The 22,694-nt window shown below is 41.9% G+C and overlaps 1 protein-coding gene across 1 annotated transcript; it reads right to left on the reverse strand.

The window, feature by feature from the left end:
• Window positions 1-232: 232 nt before the first annotated feature.
• Window positions 233-17,194, reverse strand: ano7 (anoctamin 7; the record flags this gene model as incomplete). Its single annotated transcript, XM_083985655.1, has 23 exons — window positions 17,057-17,194; window positions 15,720-15,777; window positions 15,292-15,422; window positions 13,981-14,088; window positions 13,747-13,883; window positions 13,527-13,584; window positions 8,465-8,575; window positions 7,609-7,774; window positions 7,259-7,349; window positions 7,084-7,180; window positions 6,814-6,957; window positions 6,486-6,623; window positions 5,421-5,519; window positions 5,208-5,310; window positions 4,065-4,176; window positions 3,580-3,634; window positions 2,905-3,002; window positions 2,566-2,795; window positions 2,276-2,481; window positions 2,050-2,189; window positions 1,375-1,465; window positions 1,029-1,148; window positions 233-376 (listed from the first exon to the last, which is right to left on the reverse strand). Exons 1-23 carry the CDS (start codon window positions 17,144-17,146, stop codon window positions 233-235), a joined length of 2,727 nt encoding a protein of 908 aa, XP_083841781.1. The 5' UTR covers window positions 17,147-17,194.
• Window positions 17,195-22,694: the final 5,500 nt, after the last annotated feature.

A 22,694-nucleotide genomic window follows, 5' to 3' on the forward strand; every position in this document is an offset into this window, starting at 1 on the left:
TACAGCAGATATTTGGTAGCACCTCTACATACCATGCATTAATCTTGTATTGTTAGATCTAGCAATTGTCTTGTAGATTCACATCTTGCTCGCAGTTTATGGAAGTTCTTATAGGGTGTACAGAGGTCTCACAGTGGTTTAGTCATTCTGTCAGTGAGGCTAATCAGCCATTTTAGATTTCGATACTGAGGTAGTGGGTTGACATCCAGGAATCCACTTGGGCGTCAACTCATCAGCTGTCTTTTGTGTGAGTTTCCTCTGGGATCTCCAGGTTGGGTGGGGGAGACTCGCGCTGTGGTGGTGGTGAAGGTTTAGATCCACGTTGTCGCAGGTTGCTGGTGTTCGTATCACCAGGAATAATGGTTTTCCCCAGTGCCTGAAAGCACAGAAGACAAGACTGGAAACCAACCTCTAACTGAAAGTATAACAGTGTCCCCACTGAGGGTTCAGATCCTGAAAAAGCTTCATTTTAAGACCGACTGATTTGAGTCCTTATTTTCCTGGGCAACAATGGCTCCAACAAGTGGTTCCCTCATGGGCCAAGCTATCTGAAGACTGATTGTGTGCTAGAAACAAACATCACCTGCACTGAGCCTGAGGATTATATATACAGTATATATTTATATAATAGAAAGTTTTTTGACATGGGGTTGTGTGGTGTACTCATGAATAGTGTGTAAATTATCTGCAATAGATTCTGATCAGGTCTTACACACTCACTAAAAAATGACCCACCTATACAATCCAATATTTATCCCTTAGCTTCATCTAGAGTATTTTCAGCTTTAAAGCTACATGGCAACGATAAAGGGCTCCCTTCATAGACCCACATCCTCTGAAGGGTGCAACCCATGAATTGGGATAGAGCTTATGTGTCCTAAGATACACTGTGATGAACTTGATCACTTGTACAGATACACCTCCAACTAGAGATAATGTTGTACCAAATTATCACTATACATATACTGTCCTATATACGTGTGTGTATGTGATTGTGTGTCTATTAACTTTGGTCCGTTTCACCATACCTGGTTCTCAGCCAGTGCCTCTTTAGCCATATAGTGCTCCCTCCTAATTTTCATCTCCACCTCCTCAGGAATGTCAGCAACCATCATGTCAATCAGGCGGCCGATAAAGAAGACAACATGCTGAGGGAGAAAGACAGGAAAACCTTCACCAGTCACACCTGAAACTCACCAGGATCCAGACCTGAAGCTTTCTTCATGATCAATGAACCTCAGGCGATTTCTCAGTCAGTAAATGACCAAAGTATCACCAATACTATTTGTGACAGGGAGGAGAACCAAAAGTATGACCAAAAACATTTTGAAAACAATATTCTACTAATTAACCTGATGTGTGAGAGAAACTGACCTCAAAGATGATGACAAAACTGAGTCGTGCAGCCAGCAATTGATAGTACTCAGGTGTGTATTCACCACTTTCATCCCTGAAACCTCTATACCTGCAAAGAGGGAAAACAATGTCATCAAACAAATCACCTCCGCTGTGTTGGGACAAACTCTTTCAAACTGTGCTGTGATTGGTTCCACCAGACTAATAACCACTGCAACACCTGCAGTATTACAGATGGTGTTAAGAGCCCAAAGCACTGCAAATTAAGAGAACACATTCAAAGACACAAATGTGCTGCAAATTCAGAAAACATCTTTATCAACTTGACATGCGCTGCAACAATTCACAACACATGCAGATACACAAACATGTTTTCAGAAGACAACAGGGGGCGCCATATTCCTAATCCCTTATTGTCTTTTCCTGTCTCTCCGTAGTTCAAATTAACTTAAAAAATAGCTGAATAAAAAAGTGATGAACCTGCTGGAACAATGAAACAATTTTAGACAGTCCCAGTCAGATTCAGGCCCGTTTAATGACTTTTGGAAACACCTCTGTTGTGTTGTGAGAACCTGCAGCAGATGTGTTGTGAGGGAGTCACATGTCTGACAGAGAGTTCAATCATTGGACAGGCTGTAGACCTCGTTCAGCTTCTTTAGCAACAGGCTGCAGTTGTGTGGTAATGTTGCCTACCAGCAGGGTGTGTGGTTTTGGTTGTAGTCGTGTGGTGATATTGCCAGAGTGAAGTTGACGAAGCCACTGAGCGAGCTGTCTTTGGTGTAGCGATAGTAGAGACGGGGCAGGAAGGACGAGGTGAAGGCAATGAGGAAAGCCTAAGAAGTCAAGACCGTGTTACAAAGCTCTTTGAGGAGGGGGAAAAACTGTCCTCACATAGACAGACATGTGGGTTTGGTCTTACGTTGCTGAGGACAGCAGCATGTGTGATGAACTGCAGGATGGGGAGCCAGATGCCTATGTCTTGAGCTCGCTCCACCACCGGTCGTCGATACTCGGTCACAAACTTCTGAGCATCCAGTCGAACCTCAATCCAGTTGTTAATGAGAGCAAAGAGAGGAGCAAGAGGACACGCTGCCACGAAGATGGTGATGAAACCAAACTGAAGCACTGAGAGGAGGAAGAGGAGAAGTCACAGTCGTGGGTCACATTTACAAGAAACAGATCCAGGAGCATCGGCTAGACCAGACTCACCCATCTCCAGGTACTCGCTGAAGAGTCCCTCACAAACAAGCAGCTGGTAGTCTGCCTCCCAGGGAGAGAGCTCCTCCTGCTCCTGCTGCTGCTCCTGCTGCTGCTCCTGCTCCTGCTCCTGCTCCTGCTCCTGCTGCTGCCCCTTCCTCAGAGTCTGCTCTCCTTCCTCCTTCTTGACCTCCCTCAGTCGGTTACTCAGCCTCCTCTTTTGCCACCATGTCTTCAACTTCCTGCCAAATAATCAGCCTTCAGTTTATGAGAAAAATGATATGCTCTGACATCTTCTGTGTTAAATACAGTATGTCACATGATTGTGTGTGTTTGTGTGTGTGTGTTTACGGGAGGATGAACTCCTGGGCGTTATTGATCAGCTGTTTTCCCACCATGATGACCAGCAGCTCCTGAGCCAGTTCAATCAAACATCCACCTGCTCCACACTGACAAAAAGTCACAGAAATAAACTTCTATTGCTGCTCAAACAAATACAAAGGCAAAAATTACCAATGACACATGGCCTCGCCCTAAACATCAGTAAAACAGGAAATCACTGCACCAGGCAGATCAATATCATTATTGTTAAGAGCAGAGCTAACAGTTTTAAACTAGAGTTAGAGGTACTGGATTTTTCTACCATATACGAGATTTGTGTAGTTTGGGATTTAAGCTCTCTGGTGACCTTTGTTGACCGTTATTTACCTTGTGAACTGCTTACACTGAACTGTGGCCTGCTGATCACTGAGCTGAATTCTCCCCATTATCATTCTCATAATTCTTCATCTCAGTTTACAACCATTTTTTTTTGCTATCACATGTAACTGATGAGAGGAGCCTTATTGTAAAGTCAATATGAAGTGGCAGTAATGCATTAGTAAGATTAATGAGCAGAAAGCATTAACTTGATCTTGCCTGCATCAGTAACTTGTGTATAATTGTCCTTTCATATTCATAACCAACTAAATTAATAACATTATCATAAACCATTTATAAATCTATTATAAAGTTCTTTAGACTCACGTCTTCGTTTCGAACTCCAAACAGAGTATTGTAGTGTCCAGGATAACCGACAAACCTGAACAGAGACAAACAAATAAACAAACAAACACACAAACATTATCTATGTAGCATTTTGTTAATGTAATGATTTTATGTCGGATCTCTACACAGTTCAACAATTACAGCCTGACAAATCCGAGCTCTTTGAGATCTCTAACATTGTACAGAGTTTGCTACAAACTTCTGGTTGTTTTCATCATGTCTTTCTTTATTTACAGCCTGTGGCCCTGACCTAGGGTTGTAGTTTGATCAGTTTTATTTTGAAAATGAAAACTGAGAATCAGTCAGATCAACCACATACATAAAGAAGAAACAAAAAAGAGACAGGATTAGAAAATAAAAGGAAGGTTAGAAATAAGAGACAAGTTGGTGTTGGTTGGGTCAATAAAAAAGCCTCTTGGGATAAAGCTGAGAGGCCTGCTCTGATTAGCTGGAGTGGTTCTCACCTGCCTTTGAAGAATGCAATGTAAACTGGAGATGAGTAGAAGTTGACAAACTGGAAGATGAAAACTTTGAGGATGAACATGTCTTCATATTTACTCTGAGTGCGATGCATCTCTGACAGAAACAAAGAGAAATGTCTATATATCACCTACAACATACAGTCTACACATAATATACACAATAAATCCACACAGTGCATTTAGACACTGATTTGTTTCACCTGTCGAATCCTTTAAGACAAATACTGTTCTCATCTCTCTCAGTGCAGCTCTTAGAGCAGTTCATTTCCCCACACTTTTTTTTAGCATGTTCACTCTGTGCAGATGTGTTTCAACTTTCAAGCAATGACTTTTATATTTTTCTCTGTTTCTATGTTTTGTTTTTGTTTTTTTACAACTGCTTCTACAGAAAAAAATACACAAAGGTTTTGTTAAAGGTATTTGTCAATAACTATGGGCTGTCTGTTGATAGTTTCATATGAATTTCAAGACAGAAACTCGCTGACCCCTACCTAGACCCTAAACACAGAAATACTGCATTTCAGTTCTCAACAGTTTTTTGTAGAAGAAAACTAAATGAAAAACCTCTATGTAGATCGTAAGATCGCCTCGTAAACCAGCCTCTCGCGGAAATGCATTTCATTTCATTTCCCCTGTAAGCGTTTGGGGTGAGTGGGAGCTGGGCGGGAGTAGTAGCAAAGACGGTTTAATATCTTTGTAGTAGCGTTGACAGACAACCCCATTCAGCCAATCAGCAAGTTGGTGTAGTGATGGGGCGTTGCACCAGTCGGTCTCTGATTGGCCAACGTGCTGTGTCAATCACAGTGGCGACGGCGACGCTGATTGGCTCGGCCTTCTGAGGGTTTCAGGCCAAACGCTTACAGCGTGGATGAGGCCAGGCTCTCCCTCAGAAATGAAATTAATTGCATTTCCGGGAGCGGCTGATTTACGAGGCTACTATGTAGAAAATGTGCAATAAAATAATCTTGTATTATCCTATAAAGTCATGTTCAAGGTTACATAAACTGACATAAACTAATAAGTGACTAAATAAACTAATTGAAAATCATATAATTAAAAATTCAAAAAAATGTAAGGCTAAAACTGAGGATGAGGAGGGTGAAGATGAACAAAAATGTGACTCACCCCAGCGAGTGAGGATGTGGGCCAGCGCAGTGTAAACCCTGGACAACATAAGGATCACCAACAGGTTCAACACTGATCCTGTTATACTAGCTATCTTTTGGGCCTGAAAACACACACACACAGGAAAAGGAGAAAAAAAAAATTGATTACATTTTAATTTATTAAATCTATCAATTGATTAAATCTATAATTTATGTCATGACATGTACTCACAGAGAGGCTGAGGAAGGCGTCCTCAGAGTTGTAGATGATGATGGTGAGGATGGCACGATACAGGATGATGGCGATGAGGAACATCAACACCACAGTAATCTGCACATAGGAAACAGGAAGATTAACTTTACCCTGTTGATTTACACAGCATGAATGGTTTATTTTTTATTGTGGGGATGTGTATTTTGTATAATTTTGTGCCCTAAGAGGAATGCAATGCATGCAAGGGGGCAGAAGTAACTCTTGTAGTGGGTGGCATCTCAGAGAGCAAGAAGCGCCGTAACCACAACTGAACAGCTTTGCAGCCTGTGCTGGTAGGAGTCAGTCAGGCAACATCAGAGATAATGTATGCATTTACGTGTAATTGTGTTCATATGAGTCACTTCCCAACTCACTTTCTCTGTTTTGATATCAATAGATGTTATTAATAATAGAGATTAAAACACGTGTTGTTGTATCCTTGTTCATTATTATTTAGAAATCATTATTTATTTATAGATTCTATTTCATGATAGATATATTAGATAGATAATATTAAAATACTGAGTAAAAGTAAGTTAATTCCATACATGATTTCATATATAACTGATATGTGATGTTGCACGATTAAACCACAAGGGGCGTTCTGTTTGTTTACGTGTCCGTTGAGAGGAGGTCAAAGTTTGAACAGTTGGTAAACAGTTGGAAGAAGTGAGATTAGTCTGAGATTGTTTATGTCCTGTTAGTAGTCGTGTTATTGTACTGTGACAGTGTTTTTTTCGTCAGTAAAAAACCTGAAAAGACACAGCGAGAAGTCCTACTTCGTTTTTCACAGAAGTTGCAGTTAGTTCCCACATGTGTGTCATGTTCATATCACTGCATGGATCTGCCCTATTGTATGTCCATTACACTGTGGTCATTACTGTACATATCGCACCTGCAGTGTGTACACATACTGATATCCATGCCCAGATGTATGCTCCAGTTAGGAAATAGTCATTTAACATACTAATTTTAAAATTAGTTAACTGTAACCCCCCACAGACCTGCAGCCAGAGAGTCAGAGTCAAGAGTCAGGCGACTCACCATGGTGATGATGACCATACAGCCCGTCAGCGTTCTGTTGAGTCGTGTCTTATCAGGAAAGTAAGGTTCCTCTGCTCCAGTCACTGGGTTCCTCACAGTCATCGGTGCCATGGCTGTGAACTCTGGACGAGGCCGCTCCTGTGGAGGATGGTGAGGGTTCGCACAGCGATCAAACTTTGGATTATAGATAGATAAACTGTAGACTACATGGAAAATGAGCTAAACCCTCATATACTGTGCTTCATTCTTTACACACACTGGTTCACAGTTCAGTCCTTTGATTATTTCATGTTCTGAGACAGATGTGAGAAGGGAGTGAGACAGGAACCTCAATGTCCTCGAAGTCGGAGCAGTCCCAGCGGTGAGAAAGAGCTGAGCAGGTTCTCTTCCAGTACTCCAGGAAGGTGACGGCCCACAGGGACATGAAGACACTGAGGAACACTGTTCCTCCATTATCAAACAGGACACCCGCCTGAAGAGAGACAGGCAGGTGGACAGAGAGACAGGCACGGACAGATGGTCAGAGACACAGGTAGGTGTACAGAGAGACAGGTAGGCTAGGTGTACAGAGAGACAGGCAGTTGAAGACAGGTACCACCTTGTATGTCATGCAGATGCTGGAATAGTTCCAGTGGAGGCAGATGTTACAGATTGGACACATGGTGAAGTCGTTTTCACTGTCACACACCTCCTTCCTACATCAAAGGTCATAATCACTGTGAGGTCATGATCAAACATATTAGCATGTTGGACACGGTTTATAGGCTACTTACGCTGGAACATCAGTGACCATGAGCCAAAACCCGAACAGGAAGATCAGCGTCCCCACAAGAGACGCTGGCAACAGCCAGCCATTGTAGAAACCTGCAGTCAGACACAGATACTATGCAGACCTATAGTCCAGTACAGTTATCACAGAAACATGTAGCCAGAGAGCTAGGCTACCAAAGAAACCTCCTGTTAATGTTACCATGAAAACCTAAAGCCAGACATTTACCATAAATACCAGCAGTCAGTGGCGTGCACAAAAAGCCATATGTTTTTAATGAACTTGAGAAACGGTCAGTGTTGAAAGAGCTGACGAATGTCAGTATTTCATTAGTGGTATTGTTGCTATAGTTACCGAGCCAGGCAAAATAAAGGGCTATCTTCTCTCCAAAGTACTCCCTGATGTGATCCAGAGGTTGGTAGTTTTTCCAGCGGGACCACTGGGCCCAGTAGCCGTACAGTATCTGTCGTAGGCTCAAAGACTCAGGTGGCACTGGGCTGGTCGGCAGCTGAAACCCACCCTTTAAACACACAATATAAATGAGTCTGACTGTCGGTTTGGATACCTTTGTGGTCTTATGAAAACCTATGTTAAAGCAGAAGTAAGTGATATATTTGTGTTAATATAAGTCTTAAATAGTTATATCTTCCGACAGCAATCACTTACATAGAGTGTTTGGTCTGAAACACGGGTCTCCCAGTCCCTCTGCTCTGCTCTGAGTCGAGGAGAAAACATTTCGTATCCTACAGTTTTTATCCAATGAGGAGAGAGAACGGCATGCAGGGCTGTGTGTGCAGCCAAGGGACGCCGTGAATGTGGTGACGTAGGGACGAGGACTGTTATGGTGCGTTCAAGGAAACTCGTATTTTTCCGACCGTGAAGTGGTACCAGTTCGATCTGGTACGAGTTCACCGGTCGGAAGTTACGAGTGGCCGTTATAGTGACTTTCACCGGTAAAACAGGTCGGAAAAACACGAGTGGGTTGCCTGGAACGCTACAAAGTCGTAAGTTGTGACTTGAAGCTGTAATTTACGATTTCAAAAGCCTGCCTGGAACGCAGCATTAGCGAAAACGACCGGACCACTTACTTCTGCTTTAATTAAGTGTGAAGAGGCGGTTACAGATAGTTGATCATAATCTTCATCTCCATGGAAACAGGACTGAGAGTTTCTCGCTCTCGGACACTGATCTGAGCTCTGGAGGAACTCACCTCATGCAGAGGGTAGGCAGCAGTGAAGACCTGCTCGTTCAGCAGGCGGTCGATCCCCACCTGTCCCTTCTTGGATGACCCGTATGGAGTCCTGGCCAGAATCTCATACAGCTGGAAAGACAAGACACACCGACTTTAGATCAGGTCCTCATGTCTCCTCTGGTCCACCAAACCCTGTGACCTGATGCTAATACTTTGACTCAATGTGTCTTTCCTTGGTGATTTCCCTGAGGTTTCCAAGGAGCTAAGACACTTATTTAAGACAGGAAACTGGTTATCTGTATTAAACTTGAATCAGAAAGGAATTGTAATCACATGTGGTGATTTAAAGTTTGAGACTAGTTCATTATGTAGCCTATGAGTAGGCTACTTACAATTTTGTTTAAATTTTGAAGTAATTATAGTAGGCTACTACTAATAATATTATTTCAAACATAAGCTTTATAACAGATAATAACAACGGATGATGTTAGATGTGCACACAAATGTTTGTTAATTGTTGAGAAAAAAAGAAATGTTAATCTTACAGTGTAATGGCAAGTTTCATATTTCAAAGGGTTTAAAGTGGATCTGAGTTTGAAATCAAGACTTTTCTGAAATGTAATTTAAATCACTAAATCGTGACATTTATCTTGATTTAGTCTAACTGGTCATGTATTTTCCAGCTGTCCCTGTCAATAAGATCATTGTTGTGATATGTAGAATGATAACACACACAAAGAGATGAAATGTTGTTGCCATAATGTGGGACAGCTAAGCTCCACCTAATGTAGGACTTCCTCAAACAAAGTCAAATCAAATGTGATCAAAATCACACCAGTCTCAATAGTCCAATCATTGATTATAGGGTGGAGAAGTGTTCAAACAGGAAGCAATAGGTGCGAACCAGTTTGACTTGGCCTGATTTGACAGGTGATGTGAGCTGCAGGTGACCTCAGGGTCAAACCAGACAGCAGACTACTATCTGTAGCTCACCTGTTAACCTGTGTCACAGCAGCAGCTTCTCTGTATTTACTAAGTCTAACAGTTGCAGCATTTGTAAAACCTCTTGACATGGTATTGTTTTAAACATGTTTAATCCAGATATAAATTCACATCAGGATGTCGATACATTACATCTCAGTAATGTTGTAAGAAAACATGGAGAGTGAGGACTGTCCTCCAGTACTGTTCATTGTTCAGCAGCTCATTATGAGCCATAATTTGGTCTTCTTGCTAGGCGACATCTTGTGGCTGAAGTAATTATGACAGGAGCAGAGAGGGAGATGTGAGTGTGAGGTGAAGTTGTGGTAGGTTGATGAATCCACACATGGCACCAGCAGTTCGGTTTCTTGTTTTATGCAAGAGTGTTCAACTGTGAGTAAACCATGTCATTACTATACTGAACTAATCATGACCACTTAGTCTGTCAAATGTTGAAGGAGTACTTATTTCATCGTTTTCTATCCCTAACCAAGTAGTTAAACCTAATCCAGCAAGCATATATTATGTTGAGTTGAGTCAGTTGAATGTACAGTACTTATTGTATAGTGACAAACTTGATATTAAGGGTGGATATTTCTTAAATATAAAGCAGTATAAAACAGTCCTGCTAATTCTTTACCAGAATGTGTTGTGTGTGACATGTGTATTCATAAAGAAAATGTCAGTATGTCCAATTGTTATACAATTTTCCGTTGTCCAACTTTGGGATGACGTGGTTCACAAATTGAGGCAGCATGCTTCATTTCCAAAAATACTTCTGTTAGGCGAACATGTGGAGAGGAGTGAACTGAGCGATAAATAAAATGAAGTTGTTGACATGATTTGAGTCCTGTGCCACATTATTTTGGACATTTCAGAATGAGGAGCAAATTATATTTAACAACTGGGAGAGGCTGCATCTCTGTTACAAAGGTATAAGTACGCTTTTAATTACATTTTTAATTAACCAGGATGTATTTCAGAGAGATGAGAGGCAGGAAGGGAAAACCAAGCAAAGAGGAAATTCAAACTGTGAGTGACATCTTGACAGCCTTTATGACTCTTTTATGAGTCGGCATTTTCTCCTTTGATTTGATAGGATGCATCCTGGTGATTTCAGAATAGTGCTGAGTGTGGATTTCATGCTTTAACTTCCTAACACAATAAAGTCCCAGGGTCTGACCTGCAAATAAATGTCCCACATAAGACTAATCTTCAGTCGTCGTAACTAGGAAACTTTCACACATTTTCCCCAGAATTGTATTTCAGTGTTTGCTGACCGTCCGTGCTATTAGATTCTGTGTGTTTGCAGACAGTGTGTGTTTGAGGATGTGTGTCTGTTTGCAGATAATGTTTGAGGAAGAGGTGTCGCCGCCAGCAGCGTCCGCCTGTTGACTGAAACATCCTGGAATTCGATTTAGCGGGTTTCTATCTCTGAGCCAATCAGAGGAGTCTGTGAAGACCCAAACCCTGCTCACTGCAGGACCCTGTTTCAGAGAGCATGTTCAGTGAAAACTGAACGCTGGCAGGTTTTGTCCAACCAATCCTGAGTCTCTCTCTCTTTATCTGAAGCCTGCAGACTGAAAGCAGTGGTAGATATGGCATCCTCTTTTTGTGGAAGAACCAAGTGATATTGAAGCACGTATACTCGACAAAAAATCTCAGTCGGGGCTTGGGATAGGGTTATTAGACCTCGATTGGAATTTAATCATTACTCAATAAGTATTTGTTTCAATGTTTTTTCTGCACCGGCCTCAGATCACTCACATGGCATTGGTAATGACCAAAGCAACCGTCTATCTGTAAGAAACGTCACTGAAACATCTAATATACTTAGATATAGACTCGATGCACTTATCAATCAGTTTATTTCCAGGTGTGATTCCATGCGTAGACTACACACACATCCCCATCACGTTACAGTGGAGACACATTTGAACATATCCAACACAAATCTGGAGACTTATGTGTATGTAAAGACATTTAGGTCTTGCTTTTAAATAGACAATATTAAATACAGGCAGGGTTGGGACAGCTGAAAAACTGAGAATTTTCTAGTTACGTTTTCTGTTCGAGAGACTTGTAGCAAAATAATTTCCCTGTTGGGATCAATAAAGTAATTTTTATTCTGATATCAGCCACTGGGGCAGGTTAAACAACATCACGAACGCGTGCGATGAAATTCTACCACACCCATCTGAACTACGTTTTTATAGTTCATCTTTAGTTGCTGCCTGTTGAGTTGCCCCTGCACAAACACACACACAGAATAAATATTGATTAAGTGGAACACTCAAGTCAATACTTTTTATGGCTTAATATATTGTCTTGGTTATCAACAAGAGGAATTTTGGAATACATGCTCATATTGTGCGTCAGCATTCATAAAGTCTAACTCCACTGGTGAGAAGTAGGAGGGACAAGGCTTTTTTTTTGCTTGTTGCCATGGTGAATCATGTTATCTTTGTTCCACAGATGAGGGCTTTTCATCTCCTTGTGCACAAGCTTAACTCAGGGTCAAATTAACTCAGAATGTGACAGCTCAGGGTCAGTCAACCTAAAGTTCAGGTTTTAGCTCAGAGTTTGTTAACCCTCCAGATGCCAGATATCAGTATTTCCCTATTGTTTTAAGGGCATATTTTAAAGTAGTATCTGCTAATATTGGCTGCTGACACACACTCCACACTGTTGGGATGAGTCAGGAGGAACATGGCAGTGCAGTCTCAGAAAGTTGCTGCTTCTTTGTGACGTGTTTATAAAAGGTCGTCAGGTGTCATGGTGTCATTGGTTTTATAACAAACTGAAGATGTTAACTCTTCCCAATCCCATCATATACCATTACATATTTCTAAAGATGTGATGTAAGCTGTTAGCCTACTTTACTGTGGAGCTGTGAGCAGTGTGTTGATTCTCTCAGCTCTTCTCAGACCTCAGTGAACAGAGCCGCTGCCTGAGTCGGGACTGGACTCTCTGATCTCTGACAACTATCAACTAACTGCAAATGGATTCTAACTGTGTGAAACGCTGAGTCATGATAACAGCAACATGCCAAGGAGCAGCGTGCCTGGTTTTTAAATGTGACACGGTGCTGTGGTTGGTTTATTAAATGTGAAGTTGAAAAACACTCTCCTGATTGTGGTGGATTTTCCTGCTGTTAAAATAGCAATACGACAAACCTGCACCTGCTCCACCTGTTTTTCCATTCTGTAGCTTATAGGAGAAAATGCTGTGCATGACAAAATGAACAGATTCAATTTGATTATTATTTTGACATTTAGCTGGGAACAGAAAACTGAAAGTAATCTTCTCTGTTTAAAGAACAAAGATCCCACAACAACACACACTCACACACTTGCAGTTACACTGGATGACAAGAGTTCCCAGATGCACATGGCCCATATGTTTAGGAGTTGTCCATTGGCAAACACTGGACAACATTTCCCACGTGTACATGGGTTCAGTAAGTTATCACATCATGTTCTGAACACAGGTGTCCTGGTGTTGACACATTAAAAAGGAACTGTGCAAGATTTTTACCTTAATTAAACAGCTTCAGAATTGTGAATGACAGGGACAATGGGGGCTCTCTGCCTTCCACCTAGTGTCTCTCACTGAAAACCAACCTTGCAAGATCAGCACCTCTGACCCGATGTCCCAGATCTTGTCTCGCAAGAAAACATGGACTGCTTTACGCCGCTACGACACAAACAAGCCTGGTAATCTGTAAACTCTTGTTTATGTTACCCTCCTTCTCGCAGGCTTTGGTGAAAACAAATAGTAGTAGTAGTAGTAATTTATTTGTCCCCGTAGGGAAATTGAGTATATACACATGGGAGCAGCACATGAGCAGGGTCAATGGTGCGTTTTTACGACAGAGAAAAAATGCACTCTGAAACTGTAGGGGGAGCTCCGTAGAGACAAAAAAAAGCGACCAAAACGGTGGAAAAGTGATCGACTTGAATAGTTCCCCTTTAAAACCTGGACTATGGAAACTTTCCTCATATCTGGACACTTTCCTCATGTTAAGTAACAAGCTCTACCACGCCTGTGTTCACTTGCATGTCACATACTACTGTATGTCTGCGGTTTCTGAACTTACCACTTGGTGTCTCTGCGTTGTCTTGAAAAACGTCTCTTGGTTGTCGCTGCCCAGAAACCTGCAGACAGAAGACAGGTGGGTTTACTGTTGTCACACTGGCCACTTGCACGTCTTTTACTATTTCAGTGTTTCTGTGTTTAAACTACATTTAGGAGATGAAGAAAAAGTTTGGATAAAAGATGAAATAATGGACGAGCGATATTCTTGTGATGCTGCTCACCTCTGCAGCTTGTTGGTCTTAAACTGACAGGTGTAGTAGTCAGGTGGTGGGTTGGGGACATCGAGGGACATGGGGTTGGGGAGGGACAGCTTGGACAGCATCTGTTGAGACCAGATGATGGCTGGAGCAGTGACCACCTACAGGAGAACGGAGGACACAACAGACACAGGTGAGGACTGTGGTCTGGGCTTGGACAGGGTTTGGGAAGTTCAGGTGGAGGATGAGGTGTGTTACCTGCAGAGGGACTCTCAGACTGATCTCCTCAGCGTAGTAGCACAGGACGCTCCATGGAGCACTGAGGAGGGCAAAACAAATCCTCACCTTCGTCTGGATGACTTCCCTCTGTGGACAGAGACGGAAGGAACAATTCAATCACCTCCGTCCAACACAACGTTTCTAGGATCAGATGGCAAATATCATAAAGGAACAAGGACCTTCCTGTGAAGTTCTACTGTGACATAGGTCTAAGGGACTCTTCATCTTTTGGTTCATCATCATCATCATCATCATCATCATCATCATCATCATCATCATCATCATCATCATCATCATCATGACATTGAAAAGATTGAGTTGATAAAAATATGTATGAAAATTGTGATTTTTACATTGACTTTCACTTTGGTTATTATGACTTCATTTATTCCTTCTTACCCTAAACATGGCCCTAGCACTCTGTCTGATGAAAAAGGAAAAGTCCGCACACCAGCAAAAGCTCCGGAGCAATAACTTATTATCACCCAAGGGGGGAGTGTAACGTTTCGCGTTCAAGGACCCTTCCTCAGACTAACACAGGTGAAAGCAGCGAGCCTCTAATATACTCATGGGTCACATGATCAAACAGGCGACGCATCTTAAGTGCACAATATTCAAAAAACATTACATAGTAAAACACTCAATAAGAAAAGGAAAAAATATGTGCACAAGCATGCTATGGCAACAGGTAGCCTATACAAAACACCATCATACATTCATGTGATCAGTACCAGAGGCATCTTAATTCGTTCATATCAGGTGATAGACAAGAAAAATAGAAAAATAGAAAAAAATCCATTCGATGTCACCTAGCACTCTGTCTCACACACATAAACACGCACGCATGCACGTATGCACATATGCACGCACGTGCACACACACACTTTATTGTGGCTCTACTGGTTGAACAGGTGTATATGAGGCTTTTTACTTTGTTTTACTGCTCTTATTTACAGTAACTCGGAGCGTAGTTCAGGAGCTCTGTTTGACTTCACCTCTCTGCTAAATGTGTGTGCATGTGTCATCAGTGTTGATGACCCAGTGGTACAGTGATTTACCGTGGGAAGGGTTTATTCAGCTGCATATTTGGATATATGTTTGAACTCTCACACAAACTTCCAAAGTGTCTGCGTAAATGTTAACTTAAGGAAATTCCCTGGTCATGTGGAGGAATTGATCAGTTGACAGCCTCGCTCGTCAAACACCCTCCTGTTTGTCTTGACGTCTGTCTGACCTTAGGACATCTCATTGAAGCTCAGCTGTGTTTACAGGTGTGCATGTTTTGCTCACCTGTTCGTACAGCAGTCCAGCGTGTTTCAGTCTGTTCAGAAAATCCTCCCTCCATTTCACGTGGGTGGGGTTTTCACCTCCATTCTCCCCCTTCTGTGGACCCCGAGGCTCCTCCCAAACCAGCACGAAATCTGCCCAACAGGAACATGGCGTTTAAACCAGGTCATCAGTGCTGAGACTAGCCCGTGTGCTATTGGCTGCTCTGTGATGATGTCACAGTAACGCTAAGCAAGCACTTAATTAGAAACACCTGTGTGGTGGACAGAGCAGAGGTCAGACTCTGCAGCTGTCACACCTGTTCAGGCGTGTTAAAGGTCAGAGGTCATTTGCTGATGGCTCATCACTCTGCTCCTCCTCACTGTTTGCTCTTTGTCTTCCTGTCCTGTCCGCTAATGTTGACTCAGCAGCACCGTGTTTGTTCTACTCACCAATTCGAGTTGACCCATCTCTGAACACGTTCCTGTCCTGGGGCTCAACAGGTGCATTCTGGGAAACAAAAAAACCCCCAACAAAAACAGCACAGGTAAAATTCACCTGTTAGATGGATTCTGGGTCATGGAGACTGAGGAAACTGTTCACCTGGATGATAAACAACACCTGAAGACTGAATGTGACACAGTCTTTCTGAGGTGAACTGTTATGAGTCTTTAAGACTTTTAATGTTATAGCTTCTTTCCCTGCTGTCTGATCTCTTGACGCTGGCTCCCAGGATGTTTAAGAACTGAGAGCAATGCTTTGTATGTGATCTGCTAAAATCAGGCTCAGCATTCACACAGCACTCACTGGTCAAATGACTTTGCTGCAGTCACAGTATATTAGTTAAGGGATTTTTACTGCATCATGAATGAATGAATGAAATTTGTATTTCTGCATTATGTATGTTAAGTCATGTGGGTGCAAAAGTCACTTTAAATTTAGTGCTACACATTTTAACACATCAAATCTTCAGACTGTTTTTGGAAACAAAGGTTAACTTCTCTTTTAGCTCTGTGTTTGGTCTCCACCTGCTCCTTTTTAGCGGCTAAATGCTCCATCACCAGCTGCTAAGCAGGTGGAGGACAAACTGATGCAGATGTTTCTCCAAGAACAGCTGGATGGGATCAGGGTGAGTGAACCAGTAGAGTGAAGTTGGTCATTCAGGGGTCAGAAGGTTGTTTATTCCCTTTATCAGTCTGTGTTTTCAGTCTGCCAGTGCAGATTAGAGTCTTCCTGCTGTTTCGAGCCTCTATTGTTGTTAATGAGACTGATGATAGTCTTGGTAGTGAGACAAAGAAAACACCAACATCTACTGTTTAATGTTTCATCACTCAGTCTGTGTTAATCTATGTGGAGCCGCTCTGCCTCACCTAATCACACACTTCCTGTTTCCTGCTGCAGCCACACTAAAGCAAACACTGAACCTTATGTTATTCTTGCCTTTTGTCGGATTTAGGCTAACAGTTTCCATCCAGTTACATAAAACAATGTCTCAGAAATAATTGAAATAAAAGATAAAAGCAAATAAATATATATTTTCTAAAGATAAAAAAAGGAAATATCAGATTAAATTTAAAACTCTGACCCAACCATCAGCTGAATGGAAATCAATACATAACTTTCTGAGATGGAACCAGGTAAATGCTTGGGGCCCTCAAGAGAAACATAGACCCTGAACTATTTTAACCTTTACAGAATCTTTCAGGTTGTGGTAGGGTTACTAATGAAGATATATACTATATGAATAAATTGTTTGTCAATTATTGGGTCACAATCAAAATGCTTTTACCATAGTAATGCTTCCATAGTTGTTCTCTGGCTTGGTTTCCATGGCAATGAGTGTGATTTTGTCCTCCCTCTGCTCCCCTTCCCTCATCATGGTCCGTCACCTCCTCCTACTCCTCCTCCTTCTTTGCCTCGCAGAACTACAGAGATAGTACGCACACGCAACAAGAACATCATAACAGTTAAGTTCAAGAGAAACTGTGGCTTCTGTCTCCACTGTATGGACAAACAACACCTTACAATTTCTGAATTCACCTGTTTTATTCAGTCCACCGGTGTATAAAAGCAAGCACCTAACAGACTTTCATGTGAAAAATGGGTCCTTCTAAGAAACTCACTGAATTCAAGCGTGGAAGGACGCTTCTGTTGCAACAAGTCAGTTTGCGAAAAATTTTTTCCCTCCCTTTATTACATGATCAATTGTCAATGGTGGCCTATTATTGCCAAGGAAGGAATTAAGGAACCACAGCAACTTTCTGAGAAGCGTAGCTCTGTTTACTAAATGGCTATAGATTTATACTGCTTGATGTCCTAAGCCTTACCTTATCTAGCACCATGCCAAGTGTCAGGTGGAAAGGTGGAAAGCACACTGCCACTGCACTGTGGAGTAGGGGAAACATATTGCGTGGAGTGATACTTAACTATCTGTCAGTCTGAAGGATGAGTCGGTGGGAAGACATTACAGGCCTGACAGCACTGTGACAACGGTAAAGTCTGGTGAAGGAGGGATAATATACTACAGGGTTGTTGTTGCGCCCCTTAGTTCCCTTGAACCGATGCTGCGGCTCATAAAGACATTTTTGACAATGCTATGCCTTTTTTAGGGAAGGCCTGTTTGTTTCTGTATTAAGCATGACTGCCCCAGTGCAGAAAGCAAATGCAAACACGCTCTCACACCTTATGTTAATATTGGCCATTAAATAATGATAACAAGGAAAATGGAGATCAGTGCAATAGATTAATTTCAATTCATTCAATAATGTTGAGAAACTGTCTGAACACTTAACAGGTCAGCTAAAAAATAAAAAATAAAAAGTAGGCTAAACAATGTTTATATTTATCATTCTGTGAAAATGACATCATTGTGAAGAAAAGTAATTCTTTCTTTCTTGATTTGACTGAATCATTAACTGAACCTGTCAAAAGATTTCAAACAAACACACATTAAGTCCCCTCAGGACTGTAATAGTATTGAGTACAGTATTTAGACTGGGTTCATAAGAACTGAACCACTTTTTTCCCACAAAAACTCTGAGGCACAAACATTAAGTACTCACTGAAAACAGATGAATTTCTGTGAGATGGTTCAATTTGCCTGAACATCTGTTTAGTGGCGCAGCTGCTCTAATATTGATTAACCACGAAATATCCGGACTCACCTGTGCTGCAGACGTCGACGCGCTCAAGTGAAGCACAGGTGGATCTTGGGTTTAGACACAGAACAGCTGTGTGTGTGTGTTTAGTTCAAGTTTAAACACCGTAAGCACCGCCCCTCCTCTAAGTCCCACCTTCTCCAGCCCCCCCCCCCCCCCCCATCTCCTAGAATGAAAAAAACCCTCAAGCACAGAAACGAAATGAAGAGTGAACCTCTTTTTCTGAAACCCTGTCAACTTATACAGCTATGAAACAGGCAGTTTAAAGATTTTTACTCACCAGGCTTTTTAATTGATCGATTCTTCTGCCACCTGCTGGTACAACACTGCACAACTGCACAACTCCAGCAGCAGAAGGGATTACTCATTGTGCTGGAACTTCTGCGTATTGCTGCATTGTGTGTGCTGTGAGAACTCTGCCCTCCCGTGGTCATGTGTGAGTAATACATTTTGTCTTGGTTTCATTTCAGTTTCATTTCTATTGGTTGTTTTAGTCATGTGACTTCTAATCATGTAAGGAGCACTGGAAAAGAGAGTAACGACACCACCATTGACTCCCGTGGTAAGGGTTTTGCGCCCCGAGTGGCAGGATATGGGTATTGCAAAAGCGCCCAGAAAACTCATTCACTCCAATGTATGTGTGTTAGCCACTTGCTTGTAAATTGATGAAAACGGCAGTTTTTGTTTTTAGGTGTCTTGGTCATATCAAATTAAAGTCCCGGAAAAGTGACACTGGATTATAATTTGTTTATTACAAAATGTAGATTTTGTAGACAACTATTTTTTTTTTTTACTCGCCTATGTGTTAATATTTATCTGTAAAGGATCCTCAATGATGCTATTAACGTGGGTGATCTATAACTGTCCTTAAATTATTGAAAATACCACACTTGCCCATTCACCAACAGTGCAGAGATGTCAGTTCTTGGGCGCTTTTGCAATACCCATATTTCGCCATCAGGAGGCGCTTCCATTGAACCAACAATGCGTGTCGTTACTCTCTTTTCCAGTGCTCTAGGTAAGGTAAGGTAACTTTTTTGACGTTCGTTTAAAGGCCCCCATCTGCTAGTAACTAGATCAATTTACATCCCATCCCACAGTTCATTATAATGAATGAATCAATTTTATTTCGAACGTGTGTAAAATGATAAATTGTATAGGCTAGATTAAAAAAAACAAGTAATATAAGCATCATCAAATCATAATAGGCTATGCACAAGTTCTAAACAATATTATAACTTGATGTATTTGTTGTGTTGTTATTGGCACTGCAATTATAATTGTTTGCATGTACAGGGTTTATGGGATTGAAGTCAAGTTTGTTATTGTGTTATTTATGATAGGAGCACATACCTACTATAGCAACTCTATCATGGGATGAGCAGAGCAGTAATGCCTTCTTCAGGACAGTGACACAGTTTACAAACAGGGGAGAAACAATGTATACCCTAACCAAAAGATTTTTCTTTCAACCTCGCTACATAGGCTATTGTACAAATTGTAAAAAAAAAAAAAAAGATTTAAAGGGTAAAAGGTAAAAGGCTGGGTTCATAGGAGACCACTAGACTCTTTCCCAGGGTATGGGGAGAGAAGCAGGGCAAGAGCCCTGAGGGAGATGTCAGGGCAATCTCAATCCAGCATGGACCAAAACACAGCACAGGTGGTTCAGAAGTAATTGGGAATGAGTTAAAAGCAATTAATAAACTGACAAAGTGGTGTTTTCACACAGGCCCACTTGAACTTTGGGCTGGCTGAAAATTAAACAATGTATCATTTTCACTAGTAGCCTATGTGTGAAAGAGCATAATTGCTAGCAGATCTTTCAGATCTATTTTCTGGCCTAAGTGCAGCCTTGGCTGGATCTGAATGTTGGCTTTAGCAGGCAGCCGCTCTCCTGCTTTCCTTGTACTGAAGTCTGCTACTGCCAGTCTGCCACTGTATCTTTTAGTGGCCCTAGTACTGGACCGTACCTGCTTACTTTCACCCTTGTTTACAACAAGCTGAGTTTATTCTACATCATATCTACTGTTGTCTGCTGCAGGGGTTCCCAAACTTTTCTGGGGGGCTGGGGACCCCTTTTGCAAACCCATCGACAATACTACTAAATATGGAAAGAAACAAAAAACGTTTGAATGTATCTTCTAACTTTCATGAATGCAACAATAATTACATTTGTTTAGATATGTTTTCTATTGATTGATTGAACATTCACAGTCACAGTTAAGGTTGGTTTCCAGTTTGAACAAGATAAAACTAAACACTGCCAGGTCAACACTAACAGTTTGATGTAATGAATGATGTTTTGACTGGAAAGCAAGATTTCAATATGTTAAATTACTATAAATTACATTTTATAATAATGTGCAAAAAATAATAATTTGATTTTATTGTGTTATTAGGGCCCGAGCGGCGACTGCTGTCGCCCAGCGAAAGCCCTATTGTTTCTGCTATGTTTATTATTATTCTTTCTTTCTTTCTTTCATTCTTTTTCTCTCAAAAGGATCGCATTTTTGGAGGCTTCAACATGCCCCAAAACGCGTAAATTTTGGCATGCACATCAGGACTGGCGAAAAATTTGATATTTTAAAGTCGTTGGAAATGGGCGTGGCCAAATGGCTAAATAGCGCCCCCTAGAAAATTTCAAAACATCAGCCCCGCCTTTGTGTGTCACCTAGACACATGAAATTTGGTGGGCTTATAGAACATGGCAAGACGCACAAAAAAGCCTCTTATGTCATGGTGAAATCACAACAGGAAGTCGGCCATTTTGATTTGAATTTTTGACCTGTTTGATCTATCTCCTCCTAGGGATTTTGTCCGATTGACTTCAAATTGGCTAGAGACCACCGAGATGCCACTCTGATCAAAAGTTGTGCTCCGCAGGTCTCTAGGTCAAAGGGCGTGGCTTCTGGGGCCTTGAGGATTTTGGCGACTTTTCGTTTGCTCGCCATTTCACCTTCGAACAGCTCTAACGCCCACATACTTTATCTGATCATCTTCAAACTTGCTGGACATGATGACGGCTCCGCCCTGAACGTCCCCATATATTAATTTCCTACGTCACTCATAGCGCCCCCCGGTGGTAACAGGAAGTGGCCAGGTTTTACCTTAACATGTGCTGATGGCACATAGTTGACCCCATCAACTTCATTCCACTTCTAAAACATGCAGACTAAGGTGGTGAAGCTACATCATGAACGCTGTGAAGCTACGAGTAATGGCGTCCGTGTGGGGGCGTGGCTACGATTCCTCGCCATGAACATACGTTTGGCTTTTTGATGGCTTTAATGAACTCGTATCAACATGAAAATTGGTACACAGGTCCAGGGTCACGACCTCAACATCTCCATATGCTCATAGGCGATCTCACTCATGTTGCCCCCTAGTGGAAACAGGAAGTGGCATATTTTACATCAACATTGTCCGATATCCACGAAACTTCACATGTGTGATGAGGGACTGACCCTGAACACACCTGCACGCATCCCATTACTGCCCCCTAGTGGATGAACCATAAACTGCTCATAACTCCCTCATGCTTTGTCCGATTCACTCCAAACTTCACATGAGTGATGAGGGGCCGCCCCTGAACGCACCCGCCCACAACTGCTTAGCGCCACCTGGTGGATGAACAAAACATTGCAGCCCAGGCATGCCTCAGGCCCCGCGGTCGCATGCGTGAGCGAGGGCCCGTCATCGCCGCTTGCGGCTTTAATTTGCATTTATTCTCATCTTCCCTCCAATATGCTGAGGACCCCCTGGTGGCCCCCCAGGGGGCAGCGAACGCCACTTTGAAAACCACTGGTCTACTTTACACACACATTGCTTCACAGCTGTGACTCCACACACACCATGGATGTATTTATGACACACACGCACACACACAGAGAGATTACACAGTATACTTTGGGCAGTGTGGTCACAATACCGACTTTAATGTTTTTTCTTTTTATGTGTTTCAGGTGATGAAGTCCAGGGGAACAGGCTGAGAGCTCCCCCTGCTGTCAGAGTCAGGTACCCGCACTGAACAGTAACACTAAAGGATTGAGGGTAATCGAAGTTGAGGTAACAAGCCTTTAAACTAATGTTGTTTGTACACTGCACTACTGAAACACACTGTATCTTCTCACACTTCATATTTACTCAGTATTAAATGTTAGATACTTTATTTCTTTCATATAATTATCCTGGTTTCTTTGTATAATATTTATATTAATAGTCCAGCTGTCAGGCTCTGATGACAGAGGGACTCATTCTGTCACAGACATA

The sequence above is a fragment of the Trachurus trachurus genome, assembly GCF_905171665.1.
Source record: "Trachurus trachurus genome assembly, chromosome: 13".
In the NCBI taxonomy this organism is placed as follows: Eukaryota; Metazoa; Chordata; class Actinopteri; order Carangiformes; family Carangidae; genus Trachurus; species Trachurus trachurus.